This window comes from Phyllopteryx taeniolatus, chromosome 16 (assembly GCF_024500385.1).
Source record: "Phyllopteryx taeniolatus isolate TA_2022b chromosome 16, UOR_Ptae_1.2, whole genome shotgun sequence".
Lineage (NCBI taxonomy): Eukaryota > Metazoa > Chordata > Actinopteri > Syngnathiformes > Syngnathidae > Phyllopteryx > Phyllopteryx taeniolatus.
The window spans coordinates 14,481,178-14,505,532 of NC_084517.1; the positions used below are offsets into that span (position 1 = coordinate 14,481,178).

The window sequence follows — 24,355 nt, forward strand, 5'->3', positions numbered from 1 at the left end:
GCACAGCTGGAGAGCAAGGTTAAACACTGCTTTGCATCATGCATGTGCACGGATGAGGGCGAGAGTTAGAATCTCGGCCCAAGCCTTGCTGTGCGGAGTTTGCATGTTTTCCTCAGGCTTGCATGGGTTTTCTCTGGGTATTTTGGCTTCCATGTTATGTTATGTATGTATGTATATCCAATGTGTGAACTCCGCTGCTGCCTCCCTGCTGCAGCCGTACAACTGGTGTCATGGACAAGGAAACTTATCTTTGCTGCTGAGTGTAACGCAACCTGATAACACTGACAAGGACGGAGACGGCAGATGAAGGCTATCATCGGCTTTACTTACGGGAAAATACCTCCTCCTCCTTCCTCGTGGGTTCGCCATATGAAAATGATGAAAAGATCAATAGTTGAGGACATACTTCTGATGGATCTACTGCAAATGTTTCCATCTTTGCCTCACCAAATTTAATAACACACTTTTATGTTTGACTCACTATAGCTCTTTTAAATAGTTTTACCCTTGCTATATTATACTTACGAAACAAGGAAACGATCAAAGATTCCCTGCATATGTAAAATAAACAAATACTTCTCTCATACCTGTACAATAGAAATCTTGCTGCATGTTCAGTTCAGACTTCTGTTTTCAGATGGCAGTTTGATAACATCAACACCATTATTCCCCCCTTCCATGAAGCTAAATATTATTTTGCAGTGATGTAGAACTGCACTGCATAATGCTGAAAGGAGCTTCTGATATTTTTGACCCCCCCGAGCCATAAGGTAGCCAATATATTAGGAACTGTTCTCAGTATGATGAAGTGGACTAGTATAGTGGTACCACTTTAAAAATAGGTTACCCGTTGGTTTTTGATGAGTTAGTTATGTGTTAGTAAACCATTTGTTGTTTTTGATACACGGTATTGACATTACATGGAGGAGATTAATGAGAAAAGCGTATAATTAATGAGAACATCGTATAACCACAATATCGGTATTTGACACTTGTGAAATGATTCTGTAAAGTTGGTGAAATATACAGTATTTATATTTTGACCCACTTGCCAAGTAGAACTCAAATAGTATGTTAACACTTGTTTTTCATTGATAAAAAAAAAAAGATGATTAAACATACTTCTTCCTCTTTGACAAAATAAATAAAAACAAAGTGTGGCTTTATAAATAGATATGATGATAAATAGTGAGCCAGCATATATTGTTGTATCACAAGCCTTTCTAAGTGTGCATTAATGAATTATAACTAGCTTATTAGGGCATTACTAACATTTATGAATAGTTTATAAACCCTTTATAAGGCCTTCTCTGCTGGCCTAAACATTATCAGAAGTACCAACCTACATTTATAACCTGACTTTTAATATTTGTTACATGAAATTATTGCCTCTTGGCTGCACTGCTTCTATTAGTGTTAAATAGTAGCAATGGAATGTTTCTTTAACTAATCAGATTTCAAATTCGCCTCACAGGACCAGCTGGCTGGTCAGCATTTTTACATCATCTGATTGGTTTGACTAGCAAAACATCAACACACATTAGTACATTAGTACATTTAATAATCAGCATCTCTGGTGAGTATGATGTATTTTAGTAAACAAATCTTTGTCATTTTACTGGATAAATATTGATTTTTGAACTGCACCAGATGATGTACGTGGTTCAGTTTGATGCACTTATGTTGCGTTTTGCATACTATTGAGGTTTTCTATAACTGCAATGTTATAGTGGTGGTATTAAGAGGTGGAATAAGTCAAGGTAAGTCCCCACTGAGAGCCCAAGTACCAAATACTCTGCCCTCCACTGTTACACTACGTATTGTGAAGTGTACCCCTCCGACAGTGTCAATCAAAACAGTATTTTCAGCAGTTGTTTGTAATATAGCTCTTGTATTGGATCTCCTCTGACACTGAACATTTGTGTTATAGCCTCGTCACCCACAACAGAAATCCAGCTCCAATGGAATTTCCTATCCCTGAGCCAGCAAGTCTCCCTGGCGGTCTGAGGGAAAAAAAAGCAAGGAGGAAAGAGGTCAACTGAGAGAAAAGAGATAAGTGACAGCTGGAGCGACAAAAGAAATCAATAGAAGCCAGATGTCTTCTTACTGGGTTATCAGATATCTTTACACTGCACGCAAAGATCCTGTTTTTCAAAAGAAGGCATGGAATAAAATTATGTTAACTGCATCAGGTAAACGGAAAGCCCAGCAGCTTCGTGGGTTTTTTTTTTGTTTTGTTTTTTTGTGGGGGGGCAGGGTAGCTTGGCCTACAGTTTTATAAAAAAATTCAGCAAAGAAAATAAAACCCCAATTCCAATGAAGTTGAGACGTTAAACATAAATAAAAACAGAATACAATAATTTGCAAATGATGTTCAACCTATATTTCATTGAATACACTACAAAGACAAGATATTTAATGTTCAAACTAATAAACTTTATTGTTTTTAGCAAATAATCATTAACTCAGAATTTTATGGCTGGAACACGTTCCAAAAAAGCTGGGACAGGTGGCAAAAATGAGAAAGTTGACACCTGTTTGGAACATCCCACATGTGAACAGGCTAATTGGGAACAGGTGGGTGCCATGATTGGGTATAAAAGGAGCTTCCCTGAATTGCTCAGTCATTCACAAGCAAAGATGGGGTGAGGTTCACCTCTTTGTGAACAAGTGCGTGAGAAAATAGTCGAACAGTTTAAGGACAATGTTCCTCAAAGTACAATTGCAAGGAATTTAGGGATTTCATCATCTACGGTCCATAATATCATCAAAAGGTTCAGAGAATCTGGAGAAATCACTGCATGTAAGCGGCAAGGCCGAAAACCAACATTGAATGCCCATGACCTTCGATCCCTCAGGTGGCACTGCATCAAAAACCAACATCAATGTGTAAAGGATATCACCACATGGGCTCAGGAACACTTCAGAAAACCAATGTCAGTAAATACAGTTTGGCGCTACATCCGTAAGTGCAACTTGAAACTCTACTATGCAAAGCAAAAGCCATTTTTCAACAACACCCAGAAACGCCGCCGGCTTCTCTGGGCCCGAGCTCAGCGAAGATGGACGGATGCAAAGTGGAAAAGTGTTCTGTGGTCCGACGAGTCCACATTTCAAATTGTTTTTGGAAATTGTGCACGTGGTGTCCTCCGGGCCAAAGAGGAAAAGAACCATCCGGACTGTTATGGACGCAAAGTTCAAAAGCCAGCATCTGTGATGGTATGGGGCTGTGTTAGTGCCAATGGCATGGGTAACTTCACATCTGTGAAGGCACCATTAATGCTGAAAGGTACATACTTTTATGTTTATTTTGACAGTAAACTTCAACTGGGAGAGGTAATGAACAACTTGAAGACTTTTTTGGAAGAATTGTTTACGACCTGCCAAAGTGCTGTTTGTTGTGAAGTGAGCTCAGTTGAGTTCACTGCCACCATACAGCGCTTGTGTCTCAAATTTTTGGTCGCAAGTCAAAGCAAAAAGTCAGCCGAGCAACGGCTCGTATCTCGAAAAACTCGTAAATCGAGTCACTCTTATCTCAAGCCACTACTGTACATCATGTAGTTGTTAATTGTAAAAAAAAAAAAAGGCTTAAAATCTGTTTTTACTTATGAAGGATTAAAACAAATCAAGTAAAACTGCAATCATGGATGGTAACATGTACCCCATTACTAAACTGGATATAACAGTGTTCTCTGTGACAATTTATTACAACTACACACTTTGATAATCGTATGGCCATGTTTGAGAATCTCGGTCATACATGTCCGTATTTAGTCTGACAATACGGCCTTTGCTGACTGCTGAAATTCATCCCCATGATCATAGCAATGAAAACTCCCGTCGAATTGCAAATTGCACAACCTGATAGGCATGTAACTTAAAGCATCCACTGTCATAGAACTGTGCTGGATGTGCTGCAGTGTTCTCACAGTGGTGAAATTAATGCATCAACACGCAAAAGCCCTTCCAGGGGAAGGACACACTTCACTGACAAAAACAGTGGCCCATTATGTGACACACACGAGACAAAAAGCATGATTTTAAACCACATGGCGGACATGTCTTCCCCCCACTCACTCTGGTTGTTTTTTCTTCAGAATGCAGTTTATCTTTCTGCTCGTTTAAAGGCCTAACAAGTCAGCGGTACATTCAGCTTGCATACCACGAGCAAACTGGTGTTGACAGAGAAGCCACCCCGGACAGGTGTGGATGCGTTTCCCAATGGCTGTATGCGTGCCATTAAAAGACAGGAGGCAGATAGACACACAGGCTGGGTGCATCAGTGGTGGTAGGGGACAATTGGACTTGTTGCTTCCCCCACCAGGAGCGGAGAAAGCACCCGAGGATGGACAAGCTGCTGAGAGAGTAAGAGGGGATGAACAGCCAGAGGATGAAGAGGAGTGGGAGGTGAATGTGTTGGCAAGGGGCGAGTGATGAGAAGCAAGAGGAGCCCTGACAAGGGAGTGGCTTTGGGGACCATTTGGGGCATGTTTTTTCTAATTGGCCTGCTGCATATATTATAACAATACATTTTAACACAACCCGCATCAAAGGGTTACAAGAAAAAGTTACAATGTTGAACGATAGGACACTATTTTTAAAGACTTTAAATAAAAATTTAACAAAAGTAGAACATTACTAGTAAAAAATATCACACTTTTTATGTACTTTTTTTAATGTTGAAAAAATGTCATGAAAATTTGTCACACAATAGTTTATTTAAAACAATAAAAAAAATAGAATGTTGCATCACACCATTTAAGCTGAATGTTACACGATATCACATTTTTTTAATATCACACTAATAACTTCTGAGTGATTGATAACACCAAGTTGAGAATTAGACTTCTTTAGATATGTTTAAAGACACTATAAAGTGAATTCAGAAATTAGTTTCTAGGTTTGAAGATAATTATGATAATAATAATGGTGGTAACCTACTTGTATAGCCACAGCTGCCCTGGGGCAGTCTGACGAAAGCCATTCTGCACCTACAGCCCCTTCCATCACCACAAAACATCCGACCACATTCATTCGTAGGCAATGTGGGTTAAGTGTCTTGCCCAGAAACACAATGACGACACGCTCGGGGATAGGGACCGGCGACCCTCCGGTTGTAGGTCGTACTCTTACCCTCACCACCACGCCGCCTACACCTTGCTGAAAACATGAAAAGACTGAACTATGTAGTACTGTAATGTAGAGCTATAGCGGTTAACTGTTTTTCACCATTTCGATGTTCCTAAAACGGCTGCCCAATGACGCAGTTAGGGGAAAAGTTCGGAGTCCCCCTTCCCCAGCTATATAAAAACTTAAGCGCATTCTCATTCATTATGTGAATGTCTCATTTACTTGTATTTTTATCTATTTATCCGCTGTTATCCGCTCTTATTTCTCTATTTATATACAGGACTACAGATGCAAACTGGCAGCTGCGATATAATCTGGAAAGTTTTACAGAGATGTATGATTAATGTTCATCAATGTGCACTATCCTTATCCAAAAACAAAAAGAATCAAAACCCATAATGGCTGCTAGTCGATCTATGACTATTAACAAAACTATTTGATAAAGTAATCAAGTATGTTTGCTAGTTGCTAGTTGAACCTGGAAAATGGCTTCTGGACACTGCTTAACCTTCAATGTGTTCATATTTTTTAAATAGTTCTAAATAAATAATTCAGTATCAAAATGCAGTATGTATTAGCAGTAGCCAATTAGCCATATTGTATTAAGCAGCCAGGACAGAAACATGTGTACCACTATACCACATTGCAATAAGTTCAATTTCCATGCTATTATCACACTTTCCCTTTTTGCCATCACTAGTACTTTAAAACACAAAAAAAATCCAAAGAAAGAACAAGAAACTTGCAGGAATAATCCTTCAGATGATTACTGAGTCTTAAGTCTCATGACATTTGCTAAAGTTTGCCAGAGGTGCTTGAGTCTTACGTCATTTCAAATTGTGCAACCCCCAAGGCCAGGGGCGTGAAATTTGAGGTCCCATTGCACTATAATTCAGTGTCATGAGTCATGGCAGCACATCAACAAAAAACTACAACCATGGACGCCACCTGCACAAATGGTGCATTCCAGAGAGCTGTGAAAACTTCCAAGATCAGACCTCCAAGATGAAAGTAAACAAAAAACATGACTGCAATAAGCGTATTGCTAATGCAGATATCTAATATAACCAATACATACAGATAACTACAGTTGATATAATCTTTTACTGCAAATGGCTGGCGACTAGTCCAGGGGCTGTACTTCGCCTCTCGCCTCAAAGTCCACTTGAATAGGCTCCATCTTACAAGTGACCTTAATGAGGATATGCACTATAGAAAATGGCTGGCTGGATGGATGGATAAGTATGTCCATGAACAGGGGGTACACTATCTACGATGGTTACATTAATGCACCCATCCATCAAGCCATCCAATTTTAGTACTTCCTAGCCTGTGTGTACTGTACTTCCCATTAACACTAACTTGTGGACCTCCTGGTAAATCATTGCATAAAGCATGTTGGTGCATAAACCGGCATGAAAATATGAAAATCGCCATAATACCACACAAGACTAGTCATTAGACTCCAATGTAACTTGTATCATTAGCCTAATAACATAATTGCCCAAGTCATTTTTAACTTACTGTTACTAAATAAAAAAAATTCCAATGTGCTTGCTAAAGATTGTGTTAATTCCTTGTTTTCCGAAAACATTTAAATATGACTCAGCCAAGTATGCTATTGTGCTAATGGTACATTAGCATGGTAGTGCAAAAACCTAACAAGCATGAAAATCAATCAAAACTACAATCATGGATACCATCTGCACCAAAGACACACAGTAGGTATAATCTTTGGTAGTTGGAGTCACTTATCTGTTTTGCGAAAGTACAAGAGTGACTCCAACCACCGGAGACTAATTCATTGTGTCTTATTCTGAATCTAATCTAATCAAGGGCTCTCAAACATTCTGGGGTACAAATTAAACTTGAAAAACATTCTTAACAGGCGAACAAGGCCCTCGCAACTATTTTTCAAATAAGCGACTAATGAGTTTAATTCCCCCTAAGAAATTGACATGAGTTGTTCAGAATGTGTTCCATATGACAAGAATGCCCAGAGGAAGGGGGTGTCGCCCAGTTTGAGAAATTCAGGTTTGTAAATCACTGTAATGACTAACAGATCCCTGGAGAGGGCAGTGTTGCATCCCTTTGGATTTGAGATCAGCACAGCTTTTGAGGAGAATATAACGATTAGGCAGTGAATGTCTGCTTCTCACGTCAATTATGAGGGAGAGAAATGCCAACAAGTTCAGGCACCTCGTACTCAGACAGTATGTATATTTACAAATAATTAGTTTACTATCTTTGGTCCCCATGTGTGGGTATGCACAAAATTGATACCACTGATGTACAGTGTGTACCCCAAAGCCATCAGGGTAAATTATGTTTCATCCATGCATGGATCCATCTACGCACCATTGATTTTCACAGCAGGAGCTGTACCGAACTACACCCTGGACTGGTTGGCAATCAATCAATTGCAAGACTACGTGAACTATTACACTATGAAAACATTTTTCTAATAAAACAGTTTGTACCCTTTCCAGAGGTCAAAAAGATATTTCTGTGCATTAGTAATCAAATATAAATGGGACAAATGCAGTATTGTTTGAGGATACCACCCCAAAAAGTACCAGCCTCTTTATGGTCAGTAGCACACTCATATTGTGAGTCAGGTTCCTGAGAAGAAAGGCTGATTGCACCCTTTTTTGGGCTTTGCAGCTACAAGCTCACAACAGCATTAACAAACACAGTTTAGGACACTTTTAGCACGCATTTTCCCTTAAACCACAACCACAGATGTCAAGAAAGCCCTCTTAGTTTTTCCAGATGCTGTCCAGTCCCAATCAAACATGTGGAAAACATCTAAGGCTGCTGTCCTCATGGCAGGGGTTACATATTCAATGACAAGCACAAGAAAATCACTTGAAGGAAAGGAAGCACACAACTAACCTTCAAAGTCTGATATGATCCCCTCCAAGTGAGCGTTGACTGTGGAATCAGACATATTTTTTTTTTTAGGGGGGGACGAGTGTGTTTATCATGCGAGGGTTCCCTTTCACCCAGCAAGGAAACGTCGTCCAAAGAAGCGGTCCAGATTTTAAACAAATCCCAAATTAGGAATCCAGCGCAAAGGAGAAGCAGAGGAGGAGGAGGGAGGGGAAGAAAAGAAAACACCAGATCCAAACTAAAGTCTCTCTTCTCTCACTCTGCTCACTTTTTTCACAACTTCTCTTGCCTCCTCTTTTCCTCCCTTCTGCTTCCCCCTCTCTCTCCCTCTGGCTTCCCTCCCCCTCCTCACGTACATCCATGCTTCCCTCCCACTTCCACGGCTTTTTCACGGGCCTGCTTCCTGTGGCCTTAGTCACGTGACTGAAAGTTGCTCTTGTCAGCTGATGGAGCATTTGTTGTTGATGCTGAGTTTTTCCATCAATGGGATCGGGTGTGCTCTGTCCACTAAAGCAATACTTCCCAACAGATTGCTTTTTATCCTACGAGGTGTGTCAGAAAAGTTGCAGGACTGATGTATGCACTTTTCCAACCTTCTCTGCCACATGTTCATCTACTCCTGGAAGAATTCTTCCAGGATCCTCTGCAGCTCGGTCGTTACAGCCTTATTGATGTCAGCCACGTCTTCAAAATGGGTCCTTTTGGTCACCCCCTTGTGCTTTAGAAAAGGGGGAAAAAACAAAAACTCAGCCAAATCGGGTGACTCAGGAGGATGTTCCAGCCCGGCGATGTCCTCAGCCAGGAACTGTCAGATGCTTATGGCATTGAGAGCAGGTGCGTTGTCATGGTGAAGCTGCCTTCTGAGCGAAGGTTCACAGTCAAAAAATGCAAAACCAAGTGGTATAGAAATTGTTTTGTTCCAGGCATACGAACATAGCAACATTGGGCACATAAGGTGGAAGTGAGGTATGTTTATTTATTTGTTTATCTATTTTAATGTATTTTTTTTCTAGATTTAGGGCTTAGTTTTAATGGGGGGCTTGAGTACTTGTAATGTTTTATGTTTGGCTACTGTTGTGGTTGTTGTCTCCACATTTATGTAGAGACTCCTGCTGCAAAACAAATCTACCTACTGTCATGAACATGGTTAGGGCGACGGCGAGGAACGCAAGGCAAGAACATGGTGGACCCAATTGCAGGGAAGCAGGGAGGCAAGGCAGGAGTGCGGGAATCTCAAAATAATAATATTTAATCACAATGATAAAACAACAGGCGACTATGACAAAAACAACTGGCGACTATGACAAAAACAACTGGCGACTATGACATGGCAAGACATGTGACAACGACAATGAACCGACAAGGACTGAAAGAACCCAGGGAACTAAATACAAACAAATTGACGAGACAACGAGGAACACCTGGACAAGACACGAGTGGCTGGAGAGAGCTGATTGGTCGACACAAAATAGACGAGAACAGGTGGACACAACAACCTAATGAGCACACGACAAACATGGAACACAGGAAAACATGGAACAAAACTAAACACAACCCAAACACAAAACACAGACCATGACACCTACAGGTACCTGGAACCTGAAACTGAGTTGTCCTGACACAACTTTCGCCTCTTCTTGCGCATTGAACGAAGCAAACGCTATGGGATCTATTTGTACACTTGCTCCACATTAAAGTGAAAAAAACTGAAAACTATTTCAGTTAGGGTTTGTTGGGTTGGTTGGTTGGATGGTTGCATGGATGGATGGATGGATGGATGGATGGGTGGTTGCATGGTTACATGGATGGATTGTTGTAAGTCTGCAGATGCGGAGTAAAAACATGGAGTAGTCCATTGCATGCACAGGTGGGTAAAGCCAAAATGTGTACTCAGGTAAAAGTACTGTTACTTCAGAATAACATGACTCAAGTAAAAGTAAAGATTAGTCCGTCATTACTTGAGTAAGAGTAAGTATTCAGTGGGAAAAAACTACTGAAGTTTCAACTGAAGTACTGAGTAACTAGTGGGTAACTTCAGATTATTTTCTTTTTTTTTTTATCAGCACATGAACGTCAAATAGAGAAAAATATAAAATAGGAATACACAAATTCAAAGCTTACCCAACAATATCACTGTAACTCAAACAATGAAAAGTCAAACGAAGGCAAATTCAGCCACAAGAAATGGTTTTAAATTAACTTTCTTTGGTTTGATTTGTGAAACGGCACAATAGGCTCACGAGGCACAGATTACATTTTCCTCTTACTTCGAAGTGGAGTTCTTGTAGGCTGAAATGTGGACATTTTTAGGCAGCCACATATGACAGCGCATGACATATCTGTTCATTTTCGTAGTCTGTAAGGTAAACAGATTGAATGTGAGGCCGGGGATGTTGTGCCTCTTCTGACTGCAAGTCACACGCTGTTTCCTCTGTTGATTCCTGTGTTGTTTCCTCCATTGTTTCCTCTGTTGTTTCCTCTGTTGTTTCTGACATGCTTCAAACAAATCAATCCATTGGAAGACTTTGCTTCTGTGTGGGGCCGCAGAGTTTTACTGTCATATAACTGCCTTGCTCCGTTTGATTGGTAATATGGATCCAAGCGCGAGTGGTCACGTTGGATTGATGTAACAGTGGTCACGTCACACCGCTGAGGCAGAAGTCTCTCTGACAAACCAAAACAAATCGTTTGCACAATCATAATAGTACCATAATAATGTAACTGAGTAAAATAAGTGTTTCTTCTTAACAGGACTACTCAAGTAAAATTAAAAAGTATGTTGCATTAAAACTACTCTGACAAGTACATTTTATCCAAAAAGTTACTTCAGTACTGTAAATGTGATTAAGCATTTTTACTGATCATAAACACAGGCGCACACACCAGCATGCAGATTTACGACAAAAAAAGTCTTGACTCTAGCAAAACCTGCAAACATGGAGCAAACTTGCCTCCCATTTGTCTGCCACTGGACCGTGCAAATATGTAAAAAAGCTAATAGACGCTGAGATTTCTGGCTACAAATAAAGCTGCACATATGGCTGGACTATCGACACTTGAAGTAAGCCAGATATAAATTCTTTGGCACAGGTAAAGTGTCACTGAGCAGTTGGGAGTGGCCATAACTAAATAAGCTTCTGTATCACTAGTACAAGCAATTCTTACTTGTCTGTGACATAAAACACATTTTTCACAGGCGCATACTTCGCAACATGATCTCCACAATAGATGCTATATTTTCCCAGCAGGGGTCAGCACTGTACCTCGAAAAAAAACTTGTTTCCACGGGCAACCTTGTTGTACAGTAACGCGATCTCCAGTGTTACTGTATTAAAACGGCGACATGTGGAGAATCCCACTCTGGGACACACCCTCATCACACTAGTGCAATTCCTCACATGCAGACACACACGTTAAGCTTCGCACACCCACTCCAAAACTCAGCGACGAAGCATGTGGCCCAGCAGATGCACACACAAATATGAAAAGACATTAGGGAACAAACACATGCATGAAATCAGGCCAACAACCGACCCTTGTTTTCAAAGACACACACGCATACACGCACACACGCACGCACGCACACGCATGTCAGTGACAAGCCCACTTCCTTCCACTGCATGTCCTTACAAGCCCAGACAGTGCTAATCCAATCTGCTGTAACAACTCTCACACTGGAGCACCAATAGAATGCTTTTTCTGTTCCAAGCTACAGGAGAAAGAAGTCATTCAGAATCATAATAGTCATGATGAGAGGGGAAGTAAAATGCAACACTAGTACAGTCATCAAGGTTGACTATTCCCAAATTCACCTACAGTGGTGCTTTGAGATACGAGTTTAATTCGTTCCATAACATTTTGCCCTCAAATCATCTTTTCCCATTAAAATCAATGAAAATGCCATTAATTTGTTCCACCCTTCCCCCAAAAAACAAAACAAAAAATGTTGTTGTTGTGTATTTTAATGAGGAAAAACAGCACACACACAACAAACAATTAATATTGTACTTTATAAAAACAGTAATTACATAATAGTATTAAAAAGAGTTAACCAGTTTTTGTCACACAGCATCAATTGAATGGCTGCTCCTTCTGGTGTGCCCACCTTGGTACACCAGACAGATGGAAATACTGTTCATTGAGATGTCGCAACTCCCTGACAAGCTCATCGGTACAGCACTAATATGAGTCGTTCTTCACAGAGGACAAAGAATATATGACTGAGTACTGTTAATGTCTGTCTACTTTCTTTGCTGCATCATTTCTATTCAATCTGTTACTTAACAGGTTATAGCACCACAACATGGATGCTATTTAGCATTAGGATTAAGGTAGCGGACTGAAAGGCTAAGCTATGTGGTTGCTTTAAATACACAAAGTGTGATTCTCAAGTCACTCGTAGGTCAAGGCACCACTGTACAGTAATTGTTGACAAGTAAGTATGCCACATTCTGCAGGTGTTACAACAGCGTGGCTTTGTAGTAAAAGAGTGCAAGTACTAGACTGGCCTGCCAGTAGTCCAGACCTGTCTCCCATTGAAAATGGGTAGCGCATTATGAAGCACGAAATACAACAACGGAGACAACCGGACTGCTGACCAACTGAAGTTGTACATCAAGCAAGAATGGGAAATCTAATTCAAAGTGAGTGAATATTTGCAAAACAAAATAAAAATGTTAAAAATTACATTTATCTGTTTGAACATTAACTATCTTGTCTTTGTTGTGTATTCAATTGAATATAGATTGAAAAGGATTTGCAAATCACTGTATTCTGTTTTTATGTATGTTTTACAATTGAATATAGATTGAAAAGGATTTGCAAATCACTGTATTCTGTTTTTATGTACGTTTTACACAATGTCCCAACTTCATCGGAATTGGGATTTGTACTACTACAACTACTATCACTACAACTACTATCACTACAACTACTACTACTACTACTACTACTACCACCACTTCTACTACCACTACTGCTACTATCACCACCACCACCACCACTTCTTCTACTACTGCCACTACTACTATTACTTGTACTGCTACTACTATTACACAACAACGACTACTAATACTATTATGATAGATAGATGGATAGATAATAGATAGATAATAGACATGTAATAGATAGCTACACGTAAATAAACACATGAATAAATGTTGTAAGAACATTATGAAAATAAATATTCCTCAAAGATGTGGCATGAAGAGTCCAGTACAGTGCATGAGTGTACAGTACAGGTCAGTAATGTACTGTACTGTACTATGTTTGAATGTACAGCTGTTGGTGTTATGTTGCACTGCGGCACTCCAGATGACGAGAGACAGATGCCCGACTGTACTCAAATGTAGGACGGCCCAACAGCGGCACTCTGAGAGGGGAGAAGAGGATAAATATGAAGAAATGGATGCCAGGCTGAGCACGGCTGTCGCAATAGAGTCGTGCCAGGGCAACAACGGCTTGCAAAAGCAGAATGGGCACACACACGCAAATAGACACCGGCATGCAAAGTCCTTCATTAATGCTGTTAACTATCAAACAAACGAATGGCCATAGTTCCTTAACTATCAAACAAACAAATGGCCATAGTTCAGTTTGTCTGTTAACTACCAAACAAACAAAAATGGCCATAGTTCCGTTTGTTCAACAGCACATATGAGTCAGTATGAAATGTGCAAGAGGTTTGTGTGTGTTGGACGTACGCGTGTTACGATGGGACTGTCTGGTTTTCTTTGTTTTCATGGCAACACTCATAATAAGGTGCTGTGCGGGTGTACCTGGCTTGTCTTCACAGGGGAGATGGCGTCAATGAAGAGGAGGAAGACAGGAAGGTGAACACCATTGGGAGGCGATACGCAAAGGAAAACATTACATTAACGCCATTACATACTTCTACCACTACTACTACTCCCATTAAAACTATTTAAAAGACTACAACAAATACTGCTACCTCTATTACTATTAAAATGACTACAACTACTTCTATAACTATGACTACATCTCGAAATAGTCCTACAAACTTGAACTACTACTGCTCTTAGAACTATTACAACAACACTACAAGCTACTACTACCAACTGTAGAACTGCTGCTAAAACTAGGGCTACACAATAACAGCTACTACCACCACTACCGTTACTACTATTTAAACAACTACAACAAGAAATACTACTGGTACCAATAGTACTACGCAACAATTGCTACCACTACTGCAAGCACTACTAGTTCTACTACCACTACTACCGCTTCTACCGTTACTATCATCACCACCGCTACTACTAATACTACTACTGCACAACAATAATAACTACGACAACAATACAACAACAGTGACTACTATTACTACTACTAGTACCACCACCACAACTAATCACCATTCATACTACAACTACTAATACTACACTTCAACAATGACTACAACAACAACAACTATTATAACTACAACCACTACTACTAGTACCACCGATGCTACTTAAATCACCACCATTACTAATACTACTATTACTACCTTTACCACCAGTGGCAGCTAGCCAATAGAGGGCACAAGGATACTGCCCCAACACTTAGTACTCAACACATTGCCTTGAATAAGACAGGCGCAAAAATCTTTACCCATATACTCGTAAAAACTTGTACATGCACAGTAGTGCCTCTTCAATATCTAATAATCTGAAATCCTACTTCAGTACAGAGTGAGTACTTTTGCCATCTCTGGTGGTGAATGTCGGTGGAAAGTATTGCAATGATTGCAAACTGTCTCACATTGGGCGACCCTACTCAACCGCATGAGTGCCTGCACAGCTGTACTTACAGCAGCTGCTTTTTGTCCTACAAAATGTGGAACGGCAGCACCCACACTTGCTTTTGTGCATCTTAATCAAATGCAGCACCTGTTGGCAACATGACTTAAATGTATGTGCGCATGTGTGTGTGTTGTCATATGCATAGGAAGTCACCCTCCATGGAGATGATTATCAATAGTCATCTTTCTTTCCCACCTCGACCTCTCCACGAGTTGACAAGACAGCATTACAGTTCTTTGTTTGCCTCGCTACGCTCACATATTGTTCTACTCAGCGTTTTGCCATGGCGACGGCCAAAACACACATCCATGGGCTCTAGGAAGCAACACGGCCGCAGCGTTCAGTGGCTTCATCCCAAACTAATTTATGGGGGACATTAAAAATGAGACGACTATCAAATAAAAAATAAAATAAAACACATGCTTATAGGAGAAGATTCCATCCGGCACGTCGTGCAACAGAGGAACTGTTATAAAAAGCCACAAAAAAACACAATAGCTCCTAGTATATGATTATAAACATGGGTTACATCATATTTTTTTCATAAATGTCATCATTCAACTCAGCACAACACCTAGGGTGCTATCGTCTATTATTGTGTTACATGTGGGAACAAGCTGCAAAAAGTGAGCCTTTGATTTAGTGTCTGCCTTTCACTTCTGTACGCTTGAATAAAGTTAAAAATTTAAAATCTTGACAAATAAAACTGCAAAAATGTAGACTGAAATAAAAAGAAAGATGAAAAATATGACTAAGTAAAAAATAAAATTGTAATTAATTAATTTTAAAAAATTACAGTTGATTAAAATCAAAAACAACAAAAAAGTAAAAATTTTGAATAAAGTAGCAACAAAAATCAAAATGCAATACAAAGAAATTTAAAATAAATTAAAATAAAATTACATTCCAAATTAAAACTAAAAGTGAAATAAAGTAATATAATAAAAACTGACTAAAAATGATGAATAGAATTAAAATTACAAATATTTAATAAAATAAAACAAAAAAGCATCCATCCATCCATTTTCTGTACCCGCTTATCCTCACAAGGTCCGTGGGCGTGCTAGAGCCTTATTTATTAAATTTTAAAAAGTACTCTTAAATAAGAGCTATACAAAAATAAAAATGTCAAATCAAATAAAAATAACATTAAAACTGTTGAATTAAGTAAAACAAAAAAAAATCTTATTTTAACCAACATGCAAAACATTTTCCAATTATAGTTACATTGCACTGTTTTCGCTAACCTGCATAATTATGTTCAGTCTATTCCCGTTAATTAGCATGAATTTCCAGGGACACTTCCCATCTTTCCTGAATGTTGCAACCTTCGTCAGAAGAGTGACATTTCACCCTGCATTGACTGAGTGAATGTGTCACACTGTAGCGGTCATCAGCTGACCTCACTGTGACTGCAATGAATGGGGCATATGCTGATGGGCTTATAGCCTCCATTCAGCCAGTCTCTGGGGCTGTTGACTCATGTGAAAACAATGCAGGCTTTGCACATCACCGTCACTTCCATGATGGGTGTAGATTAGCGAGAAGACACGTGAATTGATTACACACTACAATATATGCACCCGAGGATACGCAGAAATAATACTGTATGTTATGATGATTTGCCAAGCTTGAGGGAATGGAAAGATGTGGACACAAGGCTGACATATCACGTTCTAAGTCCAACTTGGAGCAACATGAGCAGTCATTTGGGGTCACTTTTCTGCCCATGCGGTGAAATAAATCTTCTTTCCTGCTGTTTTTTTAATCTCCGTCAACTCCTGGGGAAAGTGTCTGGCTCTCAAGCTCTTTTCGATTGGCTGGAGCTGCTCTCTAGGTTTTTTTTTTTTTTTTTTGGGTCATTATAAGTGACAAGTGTAAATTATAGCCGCTTTAAATAAAATACACACGGCAGACACCAGAGCAGTGACGTAAACGCCTTAAGATTCGGATGCATTTATATTCACACAAAGCAGAACCAGGCACACATCCAAATACCGGAAACTTCCCTAGGTATTTATAATTGTGGCTGCAATTTGTAGCACTGTAGAACTGCTATGTATCAAAAAAAGAGTAGTGCTTGTCATGTAGATTATTTAGCTGTGACAAGAGAAAAATATTGATGTATAATAATATAATATAATGTTATTATTTTAATTATTACAATATTTCTTCATTTATCGTAATATTTTTTCTATCATTAGCAATATCTGCTTATTATTGCTGATATTTTTTATCATTATATGTTCATTCACGTTTTTATTATTTATGGTTTCACACCTTACTTCACACCTCTTAGTAAGATACTGCACCTCTTTTATAATGTCAAACAAACTTGACTATTACCATCTTTATTATTATTTTTAATACAACTCTAGGATTATTATTTTATTTAATATTATTATTTTATTTTAATGTTTGTCTTTTTGGTTACCTTATCTCACACTTTGTACAAGAAATTAAAATTGTACTTTTTGATAGAGCTGTGATTATTATTATTATTATAAACATTAAGCATGAACATAGAAGTATTTATTATTCTTATTCGTATTCTTATTCTTATTATTATTTGTGTTATTATATTTTCAATTATTATTTTATTATTTATAATTTCTTTGGGTAATTATTATTTGACACTTAGTAAGATACCTCTTAGTTTGAAGCAAAATTGATTATGTATAATCTATCACTACTTTTTGATAGCATTAATTTTGTTCTTTATTATTATTATTATTGTCAATATAAACATATAAAAAAGTATTATTTTTTACATCTTTTTTGTTACCTTACCTTAACTTTCTATTCTTTGGCTTCAACATTTAAACTTATTACAATTTAATTGAAAAATAAAAAAAATAATAATAGGTAGTAGTAGCAGTAAAAGTAGTTGTATTAAAGATGATAACTGTTCATAATAAGCTCTCAAATTTGTGTAGGTGTACCTAATGATGTGGCTGTGAGTGTATAACTACACACACACACATTGTGCTGCAGACACTTCTCGACCATTTCCATTCCGACTCATTCTTCCCTCCCAATGACTGTACAGCTTCCATGACCACTAACTAACGCGGATGACAAACTCTATTTAATAGATTTGTGTGTGTGTGTGTGTGTGTGTGTGTGTGTCTGTATCTTATTCAAGTGTCTTATTTGCATCGCGGGCCGACTCAGGCTTTCTACATCCTGTTGGCTAGAGAGTAGCGAGTGACCCACAGAGCCACGAGGGACAAGAGTAGTACTGTTCAAACAAGGCTCCTTCCTGTTTGCACTTGAAACGACGACAAAAAGAAAGACAGAGAGAGAGAGAGAAATAATTATCCAAGAAAGAACAGTTTGTAGAAATAATACATATATTGCTCTGTCTCTTAATATTGCACAGCTCCCCAAAAGAAAGCTTGCAGTCAGCAAAGAGGACAGAGTGAGACAATGGAAAATAGAGAGAGGAAAGTGTAGAGGCACAAAGAGACACTTGAAGGCGCTCAAAGAAGAGTCTGTTGAGTGTACTGAATGAAGAAACATGTGTCCTACCTGAGAATTTGTCCCCCTCCATAACCAGATCACTCCCTCCAGAGCCACATGCAGCGTCTGCACTTTGACTCCGCTCTCTCTCTCTCGCTCTCTCTCGCTCCCTCCCTGTCTTTTTTTGGACTTCCCTTCCTCCCTCCTTCCCTCGCTCTCCTCCGCTTCTTCCTCCTCTCCCCGCTTTGATTCCTTCAGTGTGACGACATGGCCCATGTGCAGGTCATATGTTGCTCCCTTCAGATGCTGCCGTCTTAAAGACTGCATTGTTTCCACTGGAAGCATGTGATGGGCTATTTTTGCAAGGCCCTTCCCTAAATGACACTTCCCTGCGATGAATCGCGTGCGGTTACGCCTGCGTGTAAAGCAATACGAAAGTGATTTCCACAAAAAGAGAGAGTAAGAGAGAACACACCAGTCTCTGGGATCAGGAAACGCCACGTGACCCTTGACCCCTTTGCAAATCCCTCACACTGTGCTGAAGGTCAGAGGTCATGTGGTCGTACTCTCGTCGTACTAGAGCGGCTCCAACTACCGGAGACAAATTCCTTGTGTGTTTTTTGGACATACTTGGCAAATAAAGATGATTCTGATTCTGATGTGGAGAGCGCCGATTGGGACATCAACCGCACTCGCACCTCCACTGAATGTGACTCGTGTTATTCGCGGGGGTTACGGAATTACGTTGAAGTGAGGGGAGGAGCTTCATTTACACAGCCATAGCCCTGTCAAATAGAAAATAAGGATTTTGACGCCATCTTGTGACATCTTGGTGCCAAGAATCAATGTTGAAGAGAGGGGCAAAATAAATCTAATGAATACATTCATTTGTATTAACCCATTTTTGGGGTAAAATGGTTAATTACAAAAAATGTTTTATTTAAATGTATTCTTTATTCATTCATCTCATTAAAACATTTGTTAAATGAAGTACAATAAAACATGTTTTATGATATAAAATTGTTTAATTTGTAAATAACAACAAGAAAAAAAAAAAAATACAAAGAAATGTCAGGATTTTTTTATTTATTTATTTGATTGTGTGCCAGTTGCTTTTATGGAAAAATAGTCTATAGGGGGATTGGAAAAGTCACAAAGTTGGCAACATTGAGTAGCCCTTGTCTTGTCACAACACCCTAGCTCTGCCCCCTGTCGATATGCTAACAGAAGCTTTTTATTGATGTGCAGTACTTTGTTTCAACTGCGGCTGTTTTTTAAGGTGCTCTATAAATAAAGCTCAGTTGAGTTGAGTATGCATTATTTGCATGAGACAGTATAGCCTCCCCCACACACACACGAAAAGAAGGGAGTGACTTCAACCAGTGTAATGCAGTTATTCATCTTTTACATATTTTGACAAAGGAATAGCAGCGAAGAGACCTTTTATTAAGACACCAGGGAACTCTTAAATTGTGGGAAAATGCATGGTACGGTCTGGCGCCCTTAAACCAAAGATACTTTGCACTGTGGCGGCCTCTCGTGGTCAAGCTGTGCCAGTGGGTCAGGTGTTTAGCCTGCAAGTAGGCAGTCCTAAAACTGACTGAGGGATTGAATAGATTATAAAATGAAGAGTAGGAATAAAACATTTTTAGTATCTTAACACATAAATGTGTGTGTTTGGGATCACGTGTGTGTGTTTGTGTGTGTATGTGTGTCTTCTTGTCTTTCTATCTTTGTTCAGCACAACCCTTGTCTTCGCAAATTTATCGTGTGAACATTTGGCTGGTCCACGGGAGAAAAATGATCGGATACGTGTGTGTGTGTTTGTGTGCCAGCTTTCCTGCCTGGCATCGCGTAATACGCTCACTTCGCAGACCTCTTTAAACATTTCCTGGCAACGTGCACTCTAACAGAAACGGACAAAAGATAATAACGATCGAGTAATTCATTCCGAGAGGGATCTTAAAGTATGAGGCCTTTAAACACAACATGACACAGCGTTATTACAGTGATGTCATTTTCACACACACACACGACACACACCACACACACACACATCTAGCCATCATTGGTGACACGCACAATACCACAATAAACTTGTGTGTTTGCATGTTGTCCCATTAGCCATCAAGTGTTTATGGGATGAGTTCACATCCTGCACTGCACACAGCCGTATTCAATCTGCACGTGTATAAGTGTGTGCGTGCATTTCCTTCCTGTTCTCTCGCCTCTCTCCCTTTGCCTCGCTCCCCTTTTTTGTGCTGATGCTGCAAAAAGAAGGCGCTCTCTCTACCAAGACGAAATGGCTAATCAGAACTACAATACACAACATTTATATGCTGGGTTTATGGTGATAATTGATTTGATATCCGTCAGAATTTCAACATATGGTTCCAGGCGCTTCATGTAAACACAGCATTGATGGATTGTTAAAGCTAAAGTGCCGTCAAACTTAAGGTGGAGTGTTCTTTTTTGGGGGCGGGGGGGTTAACTTCCTTTTCCACTTGTAAAATGTAAAATATTACTTAAAGGAGACATATGCATTTCTTAAATAATTTTAAACAGTTTCCAGATGTTTCAGTAACGTGTGTGACACGCTTCCCTCAAAATACCCCAACCCAAAAAATTGTAATCTGTTTTTAACAAGGAAAATAGCACTCTAGAATATTCTACTTTATAGAAACATACAGTAATAACATAATTAAATAGAATGTAAAGAATTGGGCGGCACAGTGGCCGACAGTTCTGAGTCAGTTCTCAATCAAAATACAAACAAATAGGAACTTTGCCAGCCCCTCTGTCTGTGTTTACTATATACTTTATCTGTGATGACGAGTTAATCTATTATCTGTTTTCTGTGCAGGCAGGAGACAGTACCTCAGCTCAGCCTTCAGGCTTTCAACATCCTGCTGCTAAAGGTCAGTGACACTGACTTACATCAAAATTCCAGGAGCAATCAGGGATTGCACAGAGACTGGAAGCAGATACCATAGTAACTCAAAAAAAAAAACACAGAAACCTCTAAGTCCTGACAGGGAATCCTGTCCTGTGCAATTTCTGTACTTACCGGGGCTGAGGATGCTGGAGCCATCTTTATCCATCCTTCTTGATCGTGCACTGGCTGACCTCGCTGTAATTAAACACAGAAGTAAAATGATCTCCATCCATCCATTTTCTATAGCGCTTATCCTGATTAGGGTCAGAGTTATGCAAGCAAAACATTTACAGTGAATCGAAAAAACTAAACGTATATGTAGACTCTATACACAAATAGCCACATTTGCATTTGACTGCACAAGGGAAGAATCTAATTGAAAGTCAACGTTCTTAAACGGCATGCAAGAGTTGTTATTAAACCAGCAGCTTGTATAATAATAGCAATGCACGATATAAGATGCAAACTGTTGCTACAACACTGATACAGTATGGCAGAAATCTATGCTGCAACATCTTTGCTGCAACATATACCTTTGGAATGAATTAGAAAAGAGATCATGATCAGTAGACCCTCTCTCACGTCTTATCTCTGTGACCTTAACTGGAAGAATGGACAAACAATTCCCACACTTGTCTTATTGAAACCATTCGTAGAAGAGTGGAAGATGTCATAGATAAATATACCGTTGTTTAGTTGTTCAGTTGTTTTATTCACTAACCAAGAGTACAAAGTATGCAGGTGCAGCCACAAAAAGAAAAAAAAAACAACCATGCCAATACTTTATTACTCTTCTTGCTCCTGGCTACACTTATTTGTACATCAAAGCAACCCGCTGCCCTTGAAGTCGGCGTCTGTAATTCAAACATTGTGTTGATAAAGTGTTGTTTGGCACAGAAGTGATGTAATACACCGCCGCCTGTAGCACTCTGGTTTAAACCGAGGGCAAAGTACTAATATGTTTCTGTCAATCAAAAATATGCATGGAAACGAGGTAAAAGAGTGACACCTACAGAGTTATCCTGGGATATCTTTGTGTGTGTGTGTGTGTGTGTGTGAGCGAGTGCGCACGAAGACTATGCTCACTTGCTCGGTCTTGTCAGAAGCCACGAAAACACACACCTCTCCGTACAAACACACATTTAGCGCAACTTCAATGGGTTATAAAGTAATCTCCCGACACGGGGATCTATGACTCTTTTCCCTTGAAGGGGATTTGTAAACCTCCTGGTTATATTTGCCTAATGACAATGTTATGTACAACTGAGGTCAGTGGAGGCACATGATACAAGAGAAGAATAGAGGCAGTGTTCGTGCTCGCGGAAAAAAACAAGCCATATTTTCAACGACATGAATGAACGTCTGTCCATGGTTGTTATGGGCCTCACCTGACTGATGCGGATAGTTGATGAAGATGTGTGTGTGCGTCTGTGTGTGCAGGCGTGCGTGTGCGCAGGAAGAAAGACAGGAAGAAAGTTTCTAAGAATGGATGTCTTGGATACATTTAAGGTCTCAAAAACCTTGCTGGCTAGTGAGCTACAGTTACAGTAGTTAGCTTAACCGGGTCATCACGTGTGTGTGTGCATGTGTGTGTGTGTGTCTACAACCTTGCAAAGGCTGGTCTCGCCAAGTTACATCCAGGAAGTTGGTCTAAAACTACAAAACTTGTTTGTGTGTAGCCTATAGAACATTTTAAAATAAAGTTGGTCCCCGTAAATGACGTTCAGAAGTTTGGTCCCATAAAATATGAAAACCCGTGTGTGTTTACAACCTTTTAAAAAAAAAAAAAGAGGAGCTTCATGTAGTCAGGCCATAGCCTTGTCTAATAAAAAAGTGTGAGAGCTTCTGTGTATGTGTGTGTGTGTGTGTGTGTGTGCCTGCGTGCGTGCGTGCATGTGTGTGTGTGTGTAGAACATGGTCGGTCAAGTGCATGGCCTGAACAAACATGTCAACCGCTAAGTGATTGGCCTCAGATGACTAGCAAAGGTAAGCAGAGAGGACGGGCTGCAGCACTTAGTCGCACTTGAAACACAAAAGCAATCACACATTCACTCGCACGCACACACCTTATGAATGAAAGGTCACAAAGAAAAACAGAAAAGAAGGGAGGAGTGGTTTGCCAAGCAAACAATACTGCCACACATGCTGAGTTTATTTCCATCAGGGGTTTTATTTATACAGTATTTTAATTGGGAAAAGTAGGAAACACAATTTGTGCTTATGCAGTACAATTAGAAGGTTTGGTCCAGTATATTTGATCTATCTGTCTATCCATTTTAAAATGTTTTACTTTGCAAGAAGGGTCAGGATTTATAATATTGTTTTTCATGTATTGTTATGAGTTTGTTTTCTTTTTACTAATTTCTCTACTAATGAAGGACAGCAGCGGCACGGTGGCCGACTGGTTAGAGCGTCAGCCTCACAGTTCTGAGGACCCGGGTTCAATCCCCGGCCCCGCCTGTGTGGAGTTTGCATGTTCTCCCCGTGCCTGTGTGGGTTTTCTCCGGGCACTCCGGTTTCCTCCCACATCCCAAAAACATGCATTAATTGGAGACTCTAAATTGCCCGTAGGTGTGAATGTGAGTGCGCGTGGTTGTTTGTTTGTATGTGCCCTGCGATTGGCTGGCAACCAGTTCAGGCTGTACCCCGCCTCCTGCCCGATGACAGCTGGGATAGGCTCCAGCACGCCCGCGACCCTAGTGAGGAGAAGCGGCTCAGAAAATGGATGGATGGATGAAGGACAGCATAGCATCACTGCACATTATAATCAGAACTAACTTAACATAATGCCCTCGCATGTGAGAAAGAAGAGCCACTTTTTAGTCGTTCATTGAATGCCGCGAGAACAGTAAAACAGAAAAAGACAATAAGCACACTCACACAGGACTTGCTGTGAGCCACAGCTCACGCATTTGTGTTTAAGGTATTGAGAAACTGAGTGGAGGTTTCAAGCAATGTTTTCGTAATAGAGAAAAACTGTAAATGCAATGTATCTAACACATACACTAATTCAAATATGTTGATAATGTGTATACAATAGGTGTTTTTATAAGTTCCATGTGTTTTAATACGTTTAAATTTAGTTTGTTTTGTCTCCATACCGTGGCACGGTGGACAACTGGTTAGAGAGTCT

The 24,355-nt window shown here is 39.7% G+C and overlaps 1 protein-coding gene across 4 annotated transcripts in view; it reads right to left on the reverse strand.

Annotated features, from left to right (window-relative positions):
• Positions 1-24,355, reverse strand: part of LOC133465724 (septin-9-like) — an 80,565-nt gene that overhangs the window by 40,661 nt on the left and 15,549 nt on the right. For 2 of the 4 annotated variants that reach the window (XM_061748772.1, XM_061748774.1), the window contains exon 2: positions 21,355-21,417. In XM_061748772.1, the coding sequence (XP_061604756.1) occupies positions 21,355-21,417 (63 nt within the window). Of the gene's footprint in view, positions 1-8,025; positions 8,351-18,356; positions 18,517-21,354; positions 21,418-24,355 lie in introns of those variants that run through there. The other 2 variants (XM_061748777.1, XM_061748775.1) reach the window with 2 other exon arrangements.